This window comes from Suncus etruscus, chromosome 12, assembly GCF_024139225.1.
Source record: "Suncus etruscus isolate mSunEtr1 chromosome 12, mSunEtr1.pri.cur, whole genome shotgun sequence".
Taxonomy (NCBI): domain Eukaryota; kingdom Metazoa; phylum Chordata; class Mammalia; order Eulipotyphla; family Soricidae; genus Suncus; species Suncus etruscus.
This window is the reverse complement of record NC_064859.1, coordinates 40,958,076-40,975,654: the sequence shown is the minus strand read 5'-3', so window position 1 is coordinate 40,975,654 and position 17,579 is coordinate 40,958,076. Positions and strand designations below refer to the sequence as shown.

The window sequence follows — 17,579 nt, the reverse complement described above, 5'->3', positions numbered from 1 at the left end:
CTTTTCTTGTAAAGTTCTGTTAGTACCTTGTATATTTTGGATATTAACCCTTATCTGATGGGTATTGAGTGAAGAGTTTCTCCCATTCAGTGAGTGGCTCTTGTATTCTGGGCACTATTTCCTTTGAGGTGCAGAAGCTTCTCAACTTAATATAGTCCCATCTGTTTATTTCTGCTTTCACTCGTTTGGAGAGTACTGTTTCCTCCTTAAAGATGCCGTTAGTCTCAATGTCATGGAGCGTTTCACCTACATGTAGTTCTAAATACTTTATGGTTTCAGGTCTGACATCTAGGTCTTTAATCCATTTGGATTTTATCTTTGTACATGATGTTAGCTGGAGGTCTAAGTTCTCTTTTTTACAAGTGGCTAGCCAGTTGTGCCAACAGCACTTATTAAAGAGGCCTTCCCTGTTCCATTTAGGATTTCTTGCTCCTTTATCAAAAATTAGGTGACAGTATGTCTGGGGAACAATCTCCAAGTACTCAAGCCTATTCCACTGATCTGAGGGTCTGTCTCTATTCCAATACCATGCTGTTTTGATAACTATTGCCTTGTAATACAGTTTAAAGTTGGGGAAGGTAATACCTCCCATATTCCTTTTCCCAAGTATTGCTTTAGCTATTTGAGGGTGTTTATCGTTCCAAATGAATTTCAAAAGTGTTAGATCCACTTCTTTGAAAAATGTCATGGGTATCTTTAGAGGGATTGCATTAAATCTGTACAAAGCTTTGGGGAGTATTGCCATTTTAATGATATTAATCCTGCCAATCCAAGAACAGGATAAGGATTTCAATTTCCGTGTGTCTTCTCTTATTTCTTGAAGCAGAGTTTTATAGTTTTCTTTGTATAGGTCCTTCACATCATTAGTCAAGTTGACTCCAAGGTATTTGAGTTTGTGTGACACTAATGTGAATAGGGTTTTTTTTTTTTCCTGGTTTTTGGGGCCACACCCATTTGATGCTCACGGGTTACTCCTGGCTAAGTGCTCAGAAATTGCCTCTGGTTTGGGGGGGGGGGGACATATGGGACACTGGGGGATTGAACTGTGGTCCTTCCTTGGCTAGCGCTTGCAAGGCAGGCACCTTACCTCTAGCGCCACCTCGCCGGCCCCTAGGGTTGTTTTCTTAATGTCCATTTCTTCCCTATCATTATTGGTGTATAAAAAGGCCATTGATTTTTGTGTGTTAATTTTATAGCTTGCTGCGTTGCTATATGTATGCATCTACTGTTTCTAAAAGCTTTTTGATAGTCTTCAGAGTTTTCTTAGTATGTCATCTGTGAACACTGAGAGCTTGACTTCTTCTTTCCTATCTGGATTCCTTTGATATTTTTTTCTTGCTTAATTGCTTAATAGCAAGTACTTCCAGTACTATGTTGAATAGGAGTGGTGAGAGGGGCAACCTTGTCTTGTATCAGAGTTTAGAGGAAAGGCTTTCAGTTTTTCTCCTCTGAGAATAATATTTGCCATTGGTCTTGACTAGATTGAGAAAGGTTTCTTTCATTCCTGTCTTGCTGAGAGTTTTTTTTTTTTATCAAGAATGGGTGTTGGACCTTATCAAATGCTTTCTCTGAGTCTATTGATATGATCTTTAGGGTTTTCTAAGTATAGTATCATGCCATCTTCAAATAGAAGCCACTATAATTAAGGGATGAGAAAGTCCCTGTTAACTGATTCTCACAGTCATGACCATGGGATCTATATGTTCTAAGAAGATTAATTTTTCACAGATCTGAAAATAATTATAGCACCAATATCTCCTACATCCACATTCAAAAATTGGGGTCATTTCTGGTGATACTGGGGCCATTATGGTCAGGTGTGCCATACCCTGCGATGTCAGGAAACAAATTTAGGACTTTACACATAACTGATATGTGGTGTTTTTTTTTTAACTACTTGAACTATCTTCCTGACTAGACTGTTTCTTCTTCATAGCAGGATTGTGAAAGTTTGCCATATATTGAATCCTACTTTCCCTTAAGCTCATAAAATGAATACTGAGGAAAGCACCTCACTGAGGAGTCTGTGCAACTATCTTGGGATACTCCATAGAGCCAGGTGAACGGCAGGAGTAAGCACAGAAGTTTGAATACACACTGTGCAATGTGTAGCTATTATAACAGAGCAATCCAATGTTCTCACCTGATGAGGAATTCCTCTGAAAAAAGGGGAATTTTAGGCAGAGGCCTTATTATAAAGTTGAAGTTTAAGTAAGCTTTAGATTCCCTAGCTGCAAAGGCAGGCCCCTATGAAAAGTTCTCTCTTTTTTTTTTGGGGGGGGGCACACCCATTTGACACTCAGGGGTAACTCCTGGCTATGCGTTCAGATATCACCCCTGGCTTGGGCGGACCATATATGACACCGGGGATTGAACTGCGGTCTGTCCTAGGCTAGTGCTTGCAAAGCAGATGCCTTACCTCTAATGCCACCGTGTCAGCCCCTATGAAAAGTTCTTACTTGGAGTTTTAGTTCACATTAAATGTAACTATTTAGTTAAATTTAAATGATTTTAATTTATGTAAAGTGTTTTGGGGACAGAAAATTCAATGTTACAGAAAATCGGGCAACTTTGAGTAGACCATCCTATTCAAATATTTTAAAGTCTGGGTTAACATTTTAAGTGCATAAATATACATATTTAAATAACATAATAAACATAATAATAAACTAATAAATAAATAATAAAATAACAAACTAATAAAATAATAATAAAAGCAATAAACATAATAAACATACTAAATACATAATACACATATTTATATAACAGCTCTCTAATTAGAGAATTCTATCACAAAGGGAATTATTTTAGTTTATATGGACTGTCTGTCTTGTTTATAAGAGTTAATATATAACAATTTTACAGAGAAAACTTTATTTGTGATCTCAAATTCAATGATGCTCTCTCTCTAACTCAATTACAAAAATTAGAAAAATGTTATGGAAAGACACAAAAAGATGATTAAAGACAAAATATTATATAAATTTATTTCTAATCTTACTGTATTTAATACTTTTTAGGTTTATGAAATCATGTTTTATGATACAATAAGTACTTACAATCATTTAATAAGAAAAATCAATTTAAGCAATAGTACAAAATATGGCTGTAAATTGGCCTGGATTTCTATATTAAGATGTCCCCACAGAAGTCTTCTAGTTTATCAAAATAAGGTCATTGTAAATTAAATGCTGAATACTTACCATCAAAACTAATACTTGCAACCTTGGTATATTTACTTTCTGAAGCTTTTAGTGTAATTGGCTTAAAGTGTACCATTATAGCATCATTTTGAGGTGTTGGGCGAACACTCTGCAATGAGAATACACATAGCATTATTTTTATCTAAAGACTCAGTTATATTGTACTAGAAAATGCACTAGGAAAAATAGAACATAAAATTAAAAGGTTTATTTTGTGGCTCCTCTAAAATTTAAAGGCCAAATTAAGTAGTAAAACTTAAAATCAATTTTCTTTATAAGACATAATGACCAGAGAAATAAAAGCATGATACTGAATAATGTAAATATATAAAGATACACTCTATCACTATCACTGGGTATGAGTATGTAAAACCAAAAATAAAACATTTTTCCAGATGAATAATTCAGATGCAAGGAGTTATGAAGTTATAATTCCGTGACCAAGTTCATCTGACTGATTTAAAGAGAAAGCATGAGTATGAATTTGGGATCTGGTATCTCCTTGCCAAGATAATTTTGAAGACATCATTTCTAAAAATTTTTTGATTCTTCTAGGAATCGGTTTGGCTGAGCAAGCATGGCACACTGCTATAGGGACAGGACTGGAGCCCTCACTGTGGGACTGAGCTGTGAAGTGGGCTGCACGAATACGTGACTTAGATGATCTGTGACTTAGATATGGTGCGACTTCCATAGCAATCTTGAAAAAATAAAACCACAGGTGCAGTTACTTTTCAATTGATGATCATAAGAAACAACTGGCTTGAGAGAACCTTATAATATTAAGTGAGGTGTCAGTAACTAAGGCAAAACTGGAAACCAGGTATCTTAAATCATTTGCCTGTTTTCTATTGCCCAAGATTATTAGTGAAATTATAGTATTGTATATAGATATTTATCAGTCTAACTTTGGTATTACAATTTTCAGGATTTTCTTCTTTAATTTAGGGACTTTAAAAGCTTGTCAAAGCTTTATGTTTCCACAGAAAAGAACCTTTCATTTCTGTGACACTCATCAGGCATCACTTTATGCTAGTATCAACACAGTAAAATCTTTTACAAGTCACCAGTATCCTCCTCTACCTGCCCTTGTTTCTTTTGGGCCACACTCAGCAGTGCTTAGGGCTTACTATGTTCATGGCTCTGTGCTCAGGAATCACTCCAGGCAGTGCTCAGGTGATCAGATGTAGTGCCAGGGATTGAAAACAGGGATAGAGGGATGCAAGGCAAGTATACCTTAATCCCTAACCTATATCTCCATAGGCCTTCATTTATAAAGAGAAAATCTGCTTAAACTGATTAAAGACCCTTGAAAGTTATTAAGTATCATTCAAGGATATGAATGATGTCACTGGAATCATGTCTAAGACAAAGTTGATTATATGTGTCATGATCACTACTAATGGAATCTCCCCTTTTCATCATGGATCTGTCAACAGGTGTCAGCCTTTTTTTTCTGACATTGGGCCATACCCAGAGGTTTTCGGGGTTACTCATTTGAGCACCACTCAGGGGATTATATGGGATGCTGGGGATTGAACCTGGGTCAGTCGTATGCAAGGCAAATGCCCTACCCACTGTGCTTTTGCTCCAGCTCCAGTTAGCCTGTCTTTATGGAACCTGGAGTAAGGACACTGAGGTTGATTCTAATTTTTTATGTAGGAAATCACCCGGCAGTGCTCAGGAGTTACTTCTGGCTCTGTGCTCAGAAATCGCTCCTGGCCTGAGGGATCATTTGGGATGCCGAGTTTCAAACCACTATCCATCCTGGATTGGCTGCATGCAAGGCAAACGCTCTACTGCTGTGCTATCTATCTGGATCCATATAGGAAATCTTTTTGCTTATTTTCTGGGGGCTGGGGGACATACCCATTGGAGTTGAGGGAGAGAGGCAGAGGGAGCTACTCCTGGCTCTGTGCTGGGGATAGGGTGGGGGGCTGGCAATCCTGGTAGTGCTTGAAGGACCCTCTGGTGGAGAGGAGGGTCCTTCTCTAAAATGAGATTCGCAGCCTGCAAGGAAAGTTTCTTCATCCCCACCCCATTTCTCTGCTTGTGTAGAAAACCTTAATAGTATCAGCTCCTAGGATTAGATTATCTCAGCATTTTAACCCCCATCTCAACTCTACTTTCGCTGTGATGCTGTTTACATACTGTCATCAAAGTATTATCAACACTTACTTAAGTACAAGTCTCTTTATTTCCTCAAGCTGTCTATCTTTTTCTTTCTTTTCTTTTCTTTTTTTTTTTTCTTTTTTTCTTTTTTGCCTCCCCAGTAGTGCTCTGGAGGCTCAGGGGGCTCCACAGGAAACTCTTGGCAAATAGCCAGGCTGTTGATTCAAAGCCCAAGCCCAAGAACATGATGCTATTTGCACATTCAGTACCTGGTTCTTTGCTCAGTGATCCCACCTGGTTCTTTGCTTAAGGATAACAGCAGCGTGGAGTACAAAACTAAAAAATGGCCACATATAAGACAAGTCTCTTAACTCTTGTACTCTCTCTCTTGGCCCCAATTTTTGTATTTTAAACAATAGATACACAAATTTTCTAAAGCTCAAATCACTGACAGTGAAAAATTTATATCCATGATTCTTAATAATTTGTGAAGAATTTTCATTCAAAATGTTCTACTTAGGACATTTCAAGCAACCTTATTTATCGCTGCACCCCTATCACTTATTTAATCATTTACATTTTGCATCAATGTGATATAAAAGCTAAGGAAGCCTATATTCCCAAAGTTGCACTGCAGAGTAACAATGTCAGGAGTCTCAATTTCAAATGATAATCATTCGCATTTCATTTATAATTCATTTAACTCTTTCAAAGAACATGGTTCTAATTATACTTATGACTGTAATTGTCTTATATTTAAAAGCTTTATGAGGCAGGGATCATGGTTGCCTGCTTTACTATTAAATTCTAGGTTTTGTAGATTCTTGAAGGGTTATAAAGAAAAGTCAAGTAAATTTCTGTTACTATACACACATTTTAGTATTTTATTATTATTATTTATTATTTTGAGAATTTTTCTATAGATTCATAAAATCTATCAAGATAAAACAGTGAAAAAAAAAAAAAAAACTAATCCCTCAGCCAGAATCTGCAAACAAACCAAGTGCCTGAGAACAGATGAGTAACTAAAGAAACTGTGGTACATATACACAATGGAATACTACGCAGCTGTTAAAAGAATGAAGTCATAAAATTTGCTGTATGTATGGGTGGGTATGGAGCATATTATGCTGAGTGAAATGAGACAGAGAGAGATGGAGAGAGATAGAATAACCTCACTCATTTGTGGAATTTAAGAAAAATAAATCATATGGTAATAATATCCAGAGACAAAAAAGATGAGGGCTAGGAGGATGAGACCATAGTAGGAAGCTTGTCACAAACAGTGGTGAGTACAGTTAGGATAGAGGAGGGTCCACTATGACAATGACAGCTGGAACTGATCACTCTGAACAAGAACTTGGGCTGCCTTGCATGCAGCTGACCAGGGTTTGATCCCTGGCATACCATATGGTCCCTGAGCCTGCCAGGAATGATTTCTGAGTGCAGAGCCAGGAGTAACCCCTGAGTGTAGCCAGGTGTGGCCTAAAAACCAAATCCTTCCCCCATAAAAAAAAAGAACTGGGTGCTGAAAGGAGATAGTGATATGGTACCTCTTCATTAACGATGGTGCAAACCACAATGGGGGGGGCAGGTGGGAGATGGGGTGGGGTGGAAGGGAAAATGGTGCATTGGTAGCGGGAATTGTGCATTGGTGAAGGGTGGTGACTAAAACTCAATCAGGAACAATTTTGTAACAATGGTGCCTAAATCAAGCAATTATAAAAAATTAAAGAAAAAGATCTAATTCCTCAATATCAATCAGCATTTGGTGTATTTTGGGGGAAGGGCAGAGAGAAGAGATGCCCACAAACAGTGTCATGAGACTCAGGGATTCTTTATCAAAGAAGAAATATAACAAAACAGACAAGAACTTGTTTCCTCCTTTGGTGTTTTTCTTTCAGTGGTATGAGGGTGACGTAGTCTAAAGAGTTGCTTCTTGTTATCTGTGAACAGTCACCAGGTTCTTCCTGAACACCTTGCCCTCTTGTCCCCCGGAATTTATGTGAATCACAGAGTTTTCTCTCTCTGCCTTCCTAACACGGAGTGGCAAGAGCTCTAAGGTATTCTCATCTTCACTATATAGTAGCAGAAGCACTCTACCAGACCACAATCCCTGAACATTCCCATATTCTTTGTCTTAGCAAGAAGGAATACTGAGTCACGCATTGGGACACTGCCTGAACTATAACCCTAAGAGCGAGTAAGTATACTTTGCAGTAAAATGTGGTTATGAGGAAGACAGAGACAGCACAGTGGTAGGGCATTTGCCTTGCATGTGGCCAACCTGGGTTTGATATTTGGCATCCTGTATGGTCCTCTGAGCCCACCAGGAGTAAGCAGTAAGCACAGTTAGGTGTGCCTACCTTTTGTCCCCTGAAATTGTGGTTATCTATCTAAGATTCCCCATCTCTTGAGTCCTAATTAAGGGTTTGTGGGTTTTTTTTAGAGTTTCTACTTTACCAGCTGTTGATGAATTCTGGATTTGGCCAAGAATGGATAAAAGTTCCTTTAAGTCCTGAGCCCATATTTCATTTTATTGGAGTTTCCTGAATTTAGGTTTCAGACATCAACAGCAATTTAGGTTATATTAAAAATGTTCTGCACCCTTCCCCATTATTCCCTATGTATACATCTTAGGGACTTCACTTAAGAAGAGACTTAAGTTTTATGGGCCAAAGCAACATTCAAACATCTCTAACTTAAAAAAAATTTAAATGTAAAATAAAATCACCAATTGACACTCTAATTTCAATTGCAGGCATTGAAGCTACAGATTTTTTTTGTATGTGAGGGGGAGAGAGAACTCGTTTTAATTGGACCCATAGCAGGGTTTTAACTGTAATTAGGGTCAGAAGGGATACTTGTTACAAATGTTAGCAGCATTTTACTATCACCTATTGTTATTTGTTTCATTTTTGCTTCAACTCCTTTGAATCTTTTTTTCTTTCTCTTACCTATATCTTTATGTCTAATAATCAATTTTGCTGAAATTTAATTATTGGGGAATCATTTGGCTGTGCTTGGGGAGTGGGGAATGTGAAGCTGCTGCTGATATAACCCAGGCCTCACCCTTTCAAGTATGTGCTTTATCACTGGAGCCACGTCCCTCCTCTTTGATGATTCTTTAACTTTTCCTTTTTCTCATGGCACAGTCATCCTAGGACTTATCAGAACCTGCTGACTTGTTCCTTTGTTTGTTTTTGGGTCATACCCAGCAGTGCTTAGGGGTTGCTCCCAGGTCTGTACTCAGTCCTGGCAGGCTCAGGGACCATCTGGGATGCCCAGAATTGAACTGGAGTTTGTCCAGGGTTGGCTGTGTTCAAGGCAAAGCGCCCCACCACTATGCTATTGCTCCGGCCCCAGAACCTGTTGACTTCTTACACAATTTCATCCAATAGAAACTTAATGACATTTGTTTCAAACTAGCATGGAGAAAGAAGATCATATACTTTCCTTCTCATTCTCAAAATCTGGAGGACTGAAGGTAAACAGGTTTCTCACAACAAATGTTATCATGTTACCACAAAACAATTCTTTAAGAGCAAGAGTTTAAAATGTTTTTCTTTGTTACAAGTTAGAAAAAAGATATTTAAATTAGTTTTAAAAAAAGAGTAAATACTTACAGTTATTGGGACATCTTTTGTTCCTGAATTTAATAAATGAAGATTTAAAACTTTTGGTAGATCTGTTGAGATTGAGGGAAAAAAAAATTCTTTAAAAAGGTGGGTTTTTAATAGTAAGTTAATCTATTTACTTTGTTAGATGTCAGTTTAAATATACTCTAGAATGTGAAACAGAATAATCACATTAATAAAAAAAAAAAAAAGGTCAGAATCAACTCACTCACAGGACTCACAGGAAACTGCTCCCTCCTAGACAATTCAATTGAAATCACAAAACTTAAGTGTGTAGTGAAATAAACATTATTACTACCCTTTTAGTTTTCTAGTTAAACACAATGAATCAACTTAATATGTAATTTGATGTTTTCATATTAAAATAAAAACTAATCAAAAAAGGGAACTTTATTAATAAACAACCCAATTTTTTTGTTTTGATTTTTTTGGGCCATACCTGGTGACGTTCAGGGGTTACTTCTGGCTATGCACTCAGAAATCGCTCCTGCCTTGGGGGACCATATGGGACACCGGGGGATCGAACCTCGGTCCGTCCTAGGCTAGCACAGGCAAGGCAGATGCCTTACTACTCTGCACTATCACTCCCGTCCCAAACAACCCAATTTTTACTACATTAAAGGCCCATAGAAATTGTCATTACAACTTTATCTTAAAAGATATTTTAACTTAACAGAATTCAAGTTCTTTCTCTAACCATCTAGGACAAACTCAATTCTCTTCTTTGTTGGAAGGGGGCGACAGTGCTCAGGGTTTACTTCTGGTGGGCTTAAGGGAACCATGTGGAATGTTGGGGATTGAACCTGGGTTAGCTGCATGTAAGGCAAATGCCCTATCTGCTGTACTATGTCAAATATTTAATATTATATCACTGTATATAATTATATATGATAATAACACATATTATCATTATATATAATTATATATTAATACTATATCACAAAGGAGTAAGTTATTTCAGCACTAGATACTGGGATTAAAAAAATGAACTATAAAGATATTCATGCTTATTCTCTTTCATTTCTCTTTTCTCATCTCTTTCTCACTTTACCTTGTGTTCGCAGTGTTCCAAAATCTAACATTTCTATGGAGGAATAAATTCCAGGAGCTTGGAAAAAAGAAAAGCAAACAATTATATTTCATTTTGCTTGGGAAGAGGCATTGAAATAAGACAAATATGTCTTATTTTACATTTATTTTTACATTTATCTGTCTTATTTTACATATTTATACCAATCAGCAATCCACTAACCTGTAGTAACTTCAACCTCAACAGGAAGAATGATAAACTCTGTGCTGTCTGAAGCATTAGTCTTTATTCTTATGAAGGCTGTGTGATTATCTGCTTCTCTAGATGAAAAACTTGCTCTCATCACTCCCTTGGTTTCATAAGGAGGAATTTCCTGATAAATTAACACACAACAATATAATATTGTTATAATATTGTAATATTGTAAGACCATAGTTTGTTGAGTAAGATGATAATGACTAAAAGATGCATTACTGCCCTATGAAAAACAATATGGAGATTCCTCAAAAAACTGGAAATTGAGCTCCCACTTGATTCAGCTGTACTGCTACTAGGGATATACCCTAGGAACACAAAAACCCAATACAAAAAACCCTTCCTCACATATATATATTCAATGCAGCACTTTTTACAATAGCCAGACTCTGGAAACAATCAAGATGCCCTTCAACAGATGAATGGCTAAGAAACTGTGGTACATATACAGTACACAATGAAATATTATGCAGTCGTCAGGAGAGATGAAGTCATGAAATTTTCCTATACATGGATGGACATGGAATCTATTATGCTGAGTGAAATTAGTCAGAGGGAGAGAGAGACACACACACAGAATAGTCTCACTCATCTATGGGTTTTAAGAAAAATTAAAGACATTGAAATAATTCCTAGAGATGAGGGCTGGAAGGACCGGATCAAGATATGATGTTCACCACAAAGAGTGGTGAGTGCAGTTAAGAGAAATAACTTCGCTGAGAACTATCATAGCAATGTCAGTAAGTGAGGGATGTAGAAAGACTGTCTGGAATACAGGTGGGGTAGGGGAGGGGAGAGATGGGGGCATTGGTGATGGGAAGGTTGCACAATGAAGGGGGGTGTTCTTGTTTTTTTTTTTTTTTGGGAGGGGGGTCACACCTGGCAGCGCTCAAGGGACCATATGGGATGCTGGGATTTGAACCACTGACCTTCTGCATGTAAGGCAAACACTTTGCCTCCATGCTATCTCTCCGGCCCCTGGGGATGTTCTTGTTATGACTGAAACCCCCAATTACAATTATATTTGTAATCACAATGTTTAAACAAATTATTTAAAAAAATAAAAGATAAATTATAAATTATTATCTTATATAATTTTTTTAATTTTTGCTTTTATAAGCCATACCTGGTGATGCTCAGGGTTTACTTACTCCTGGCAATGCGCTCAGAAATTGCTCCTGGCTCGGGGTATCATATGGGACACCAGGGGATTGAACTACAGTCCATCCTAGGTTAACACGTGCAAGGCAAATGCCCTACCGCTTGCGCCACCTCGCCAGCCCCAAATATCTTATATAATTAAGAAAAAATATTCTGTCAAGTACATATATTTACTTGTAATACACAGTACAATTCTAGAAGATGTCAAAATGTGAAAAAACAGGGCCAGAGAGATAGTACAGTGGGAGGGAGGGGGCCTAAAGCTTGTACTTTATCTTGTACTTGGCCTTACCCTGATTCGATCCCTGAAATAGTATATGGTGCTCTGAGCACCATGAGGAGTGATCACCAATACCTAGCCAGAAATAAGCTCTGACCACTGACAAGTCCATTCTCACCATGGCCCGAGTAAAAATGAATCACATTATTTTTCTTCTAGGCTCTGAGAATATAAAAACATTGTGCCATCTCTGCTACCATTCATTATAGCTCTCTATTAAAATTTGAATTCTCCTTATTAGAAACTAATTGTATTTTTTCAGAGAACATTTAACTCATTCAAAATTATGCTACAAATTTAAGAGATTTTGAGTTAATTCTCTAAAACATTGCTTTATACACGATTTTTCCCAAAGACTTTTCAAACAATCACCTAATTAATTGTAAGGTACAAAATATATGTGAAATTATGTAACTAAAGAATTATGTATTTCCTCTTTTCCCACTACTATATTTCTATCTGCTAATTTGCTTGTTTTCTGATGGACCAAGTCATGGACAAATTTTTATGTAAATATTCAAGACAATATCTTAAAATATTTCTTCCATACTCCTTACCTGGTTAAAACTGGTCAAAAGACAGCACCAAAAAGCAACATGTGTTTATTTGAGCAGTTAATCTTTTTTCAAGCTCATTCATATTATGGTAAAATATGTGTATCTCTCTAATTATGAATTGTGGTTTGTATGACCTTGGTACAACAACTTTATTTTTTTCTGGGTTTTCTTTTTTTCATTTTTTAGTCATACCCAGACGTGCTCAGGGGTATTACCTCTGGTTCTGTGCACAGGAATCAGTCCTGGGATGATTCAGGGGACCAGTGAGATGTGAGGGATTGAAAATGATAGGCAGTTTCCAAGGCAAGTACCCTCCCCACTTCACTATCTCTCTGACCCCAATAACTATATTCAAAGTATCTTCCTTCTTTTGATTAAAGCAGGATAGGAAACAGCTACCAAAACAAAAAGTCCTCTTCCATGAAATCTTCACAAGGATGGTTGTTGCTACATTTATTAATTGGTTCAGATTTGCTACCAGTCTTTAAGAAACTGTGGTTCATATACAGAATGGAATATTACGCAGCCATCAGGAGAGGTGAAGTCATGAAATTTTCCTATACATGGATGTACATGGGATCTTTTATGCTGAGTGAAATAAGTCAGAGGGAGAGAGAAAAACGCAGAATAGTCTCACTCATCTATGGGTTTTAAAAAAATAAAAGGCATTTTTGCAGTAATTCTAGAGACAAAAGAGAGAAGGGCTGAAAGGTCCAGCTTACTATATGAAGCTCACCACAAAGAGTGATGAGTGTTGCTAGAGAAATAACTACATTGAGAACTATCATAACAATGTGAATGAACGAGGGAAGTAGAAGCCTGTCTAGAGTACAGGTGGGAGTGGGGTGGGCAGGAGGGATATCTGTGACATTGGTGATGGTAATGTTGCACTGGTGAAGGGTGGTGTTTTTTTCATGATTGGAACCCAACTACAATTATATTTGTAATCAAGCTGTTTAAATAAAGATATATATATCTTTATTTATATATACATATATATGTATGTATAAAGAAAGCAGTATTTTAAGCACTGGCATGAGTAATTGTTAAACATTCAATAAAATTATAGATTTAACCTAAAAAATAAAAAAGTTTTAACTGTTTTTAAGGATTTCACTATGTTCCCTCAGTAAATAATGATAGCAGTAAATCCTCTAACTGCAGGATTCAACATTCTATTTTCTGCCTTAAAAATTCAATGAATGGGGGCCGGTGAGGTGGCACTAGATGTAAGGTGTCTGCCTTGCAAGTGCTAGCCAAGGAAGGACTGTGGTTCGATCCCCCCAGCATCCCATATGGTCCCTCCAAGCCAGGGGCAATTTCTGAGTGCTTAGCCAGGAGTAACCCCTGAGCATCAAACGGGTGTGGCCCGAAAAACAAAAAACAAAACAAAAATACAATGAATGGGGGCTGGAGCAATAGCTCAGCACTAGGTCGTTTGCCTTGCATGCAGCTGACCCAGGATGGTCCTGGGTTCGATCCCCGGAGTCCCATATGGTCTCCCTGAGCCAAGAGCGATTTCTGTGTGCATAACCAGGAGTAACCCCTGAGAGTCACTGGGTGTGGCCCCAACCCCCCCAATATATCTATATATATATCTATATATCTATATATCTATATCTCTATATATATCTATATCTATATATATCTATATCTATATATATCTAGATATATATCTATATATATATATCTATATATATATATATAAAATGAAGCACTGCTATAGGGTTCCTCCTCCTCCCCTTTTGGTTTGTTTTTGGTTCACACTTGGCAGTGCTTAGGGTTTACTTCTGGCTTCCTCAGGGATCACTCCCGGCAGGGCTCAGGAGACCATGTGGTGTGCTAGGGATAGAACCTGGGTTGCTATGTGCAAAGCAAATGCCCTACCAACATACATTTCCTATCTCTTCAGCCTCTCTCATTTTTTTTTTCTTTTGTGCCACAACCAGCTGTGTTTAAGGATTACTCCTAGATTTGTGCTGAGGAATCACTTCTGGTGGGGCTCAAGTGACCATATGTGGTATCGGGAACTGAATCTGTGGTAGGTGTATGTAAGGCAAATATCCTACCTGCTTTGTACTATCTCTCTGGTCCCTCCGATAAGGTTTAAAAATTAAAAAAAATATATTTTTTTTCTGGTTTTTGGGCCACACCCAGTGGCACTCAGGAGTTACTCCTGGCTATCTGCTCAGAAATAGCTCCTGGCAGGCACGGGGGACCATATGGGACACCGGGATTTGAACCAACCACCTTAGGTCCTGGATCCATTGCTTGCAAGGTAAATGCCGCTGTGCTATCTCTCCGGCCCCAGGAAAAAATCGTAATATAAAACACATTATAAATGATTGATTTCAGAGACTTTATTAAGAAATAATTCAGAAAAAAGTAGTTGAAATCTCTGTATTTCACAGAGCAGGTTTGTTGGTTTATAACTTATAATTTAGTTCCATCAAAAGCAAAGATCATCCCTGTTTTTTCTTAATCTGTTTGTTTAACAACTTGATTTTATCCAAAACAGAGAACTTCCTAATACTTAGCATGTATCAAGCAAACCTGGGCAGGACTGGCTCAGGATTGGCCTTCTGTCCTTACTCCCTTGCCCAGGGGTTGGTCTCTGTACTCAATAAAAACTGCAGTCCCAGGGCTGGAGCAGTGGCGCAAGTGGTAGGGCATCTGCCTTGCACACATTAACTTAGGACGGACCGTGGTTCGATCCACCAGCATCCCATATGGTGCCCCAAGCCAGGAGTGATTTCTGAGTGCACAGCCAGAAGTAACCCCTGCGCATCACCGGGTGTGGCCCAAAAAGCAAAATCAAAAAACCAAAGAATCAAAAATCTGCAGTCTGGCAGGCAGCACCCTGTCAACTTGATGAGAAAGACTGCTACTCTGCCATGTATTTCACTCTCAGCTTTGAATGATTTCTTACCCTTGTTCCAGACCCGCTTTTCCTAGGTGGAAATACAGCTTTGGAGCCATTACACAGGTTAAAGTTCCCACCCATTCTGTTTACAGTACTTCAAACAGATCACCAGTATTTTCTTTCATTATCCAATATTCAAACATACTTAGCATAAATATAATATTAAGGTAAAAATGAAGAAAAGGTCACCTATATTTCTTCAGATGATAGACATAAATATTTTCTGTTACATTTAAGGAATTACCTATCTTCATGTGAGCATACATGAGAGAAAAGTGTTCTCACTTACCCAGAGTTTTCTGGTGCCCCCTTGCTGGCCTGTGGGAAGTTCAAGGTGAAGATCCCCTCCACTAGAGTACATCTCCACCACCTGTCAAAATGGAGCACAGAACTGTTACTGCTAATCACCATTTCATTGCAAATGCTTTGTTCTCACATGAAATGTTTGACAGCCAAATTGAGTATTGGAAAGCAAAAGAAAGAAAAGAGTTACAAGTATATTTTATTATTATTATTATTATTATTATTATTATTATTATTATTACGTTTTTGAGTCACACCCAGCTGCGTTCAGGGGTTACTCCTGGCTTTATGCTCAAAAATCACTCCTGGCAGGCTCAGGGGACCATATGGGATGCTGGGCTTCGAACCACCGTCCTTCTGCATGTAAGGCAAATACCCTAACTCCATGCTATCTCTCCAACCCAAGACTTACAAATATATATGTAGGACAAAAATCATTCATGTCATTTCACAAGAACCAATCCTTGGTATGTTAATCCACAGTGGTATTTAACACTGAAATATTGAATATATAAAGAGTAAAATTGTTCCAGAGACTGGATTTCTTAAAATCTTCTGACAGTGCACTTTGATTTTTCTAAAGAAAGTCACTTATGAAATATTAAAGTTCAGAAATTCAAGTTACATATTTCATAGTGCTTCTTATTTGCATATATTTTGAGAAGTTAAAACAGGTTGGATTTTTTTTAGCAGGGTGGGTTATGGGCCACACCCAGTGACGCTCAGGTGTTACTCCTGGCTATGTGCTCAGAAATTGCTCCTGGTTTAGGGGACCAGATGGGACGCCGGGGGAGTAAACTGCAATCCATAATAGGTCAGCTGCATGCAAGGCAAATGCCCTACCACTGCACCACCGAAGACAGTATTGAAAAGGGGAGAGAGATTAAGAAATAGAGTAATGTGCTGAAGAGAGAATATGGTCTTCTCCAAAGGTGAAAAGAGCTCCTCCTTGGTACACAACGCAGCATGAAAACATGAAAGTACAAACCTCAAAAAAAAAAAAAGAAAAATAGACGTTGGGGCCGGAGAGATAGCATGGAGGTAAGGCGTTTGCCTTTCATGCAGAAGGTCATTGGTTCAAATCCTGGCATCCCATATGGTCCCCCTTGAGCCTGCCAGGAATGATTTCTGAGCATGGAGCCAGGAGTAACCCTTGAGTGCTGTCAGGTGTGACCCAAAAACTGAAAACCGAAAACCAAAAAAAAAAAAAAAAAAAATGTGGGTGACATGTGCATGTACCATGTTCATGGGCCCAAGGAGCACATGTGTCCTAATTTGCATATTTATAATTAATGCAACACAAAAATATTTAGTTTAGCTGGTGCCAAAAATTACAGATTACTGATAATACCTCTGTATTTTGTACCTTACATTGATAGCTTTAAAAAATAATTTTTAGGGGCCTGCAAGGTGGTGCTAGAGGTAAGGTGTCTGCCTTGCAAGCACTAGCCAAGGAAGGACCATGGTTCGATTCCCCGGCGTCCCATATGGTTCCCCCAAGCCAGGGGCGATTTCTGAGCGCTTAGCCAGGAGTAATCCCCCAGCATCAAATGGGTGTGGCCCGAAAAACCAAAAAAAAAAAAAAATTTTTTTTAGGGGTTGGCGAGGTGGCGCTAGAGGTAAGGTGTCTGACTTGCAAGCGCTAGCCAAGGTAGGACCGTGGTTCGATTCCCCAGCGTCCCAAATGGTCCCCCCAAGCCAGGGGCAATTTCTGAGCGCTTAGCCAGGAGTAACCCCTGAGCATCAAATGGGTGTGGTCCCCCCAAAAAAAGAATTTAAAAATACAATAATTTTTAGTGAGGTATAAATGCCATATTTATACTTAAGCTGTACATTTTTAAAATATACAACTCAAAGAATCCTGTAATTTCTCTATACACATAAAGTTACCAATTACCTCTAAAGGCTTCCTCATGCCTTTTACAATCCATCTGCCCCTTTGTTGTTTTTCCACCTTTAGTCATACTGAGAAGCTTTCAGCCTCTACAACATCATAACAACATGCTATTGTTTGTTTAAGTCTAGTTTCCTTGGTATAATTATTTTGAGATACATCATGTTGTTCCATACTAAAACTTCATTTCATTTTCAATTTAATGAACATACCACATTTTTGA

At 38.1% G+C, this 17,579-nt stretch overlaps 1 protein-coding gene across 1 annotated transcript in view; it reads right to left on the bottom strand.

Moving 5' to 3' along the window:
- Nucleotides 1-17,579, bottom strand: part of TMEM131 (transmembrane protein 131) — a 195,929-nt gene that overhangs the window by 68,912 nt on the left and 109,438 nt on the right. Inside the window, exons 8-12 of the mRNA XM_049784899.1 lie at nt 15,449-15,529; nt 10,206-10,356; nt 10,005-10,061; nt 8,942-9,003; nt 3,204-3,312 (exon numbers count right to left, since the gene is read on the bottom strand). Of these exons, the coding sequence (XP_049640856.1) occupies nt 3,204-3,312; nt 8,942-9,003; nt 10,005-10,061; nt 10,206-10,356; nt 15,449-15,529 (460 nt within the window). The remainder of the gene's footprint in view (nt 1-3,203; nt 3,313-8,941; nt 9,004-10,004; nt 10,062-10,205; nt 10,357-15,448; nt 15,530-17,579) is intronic.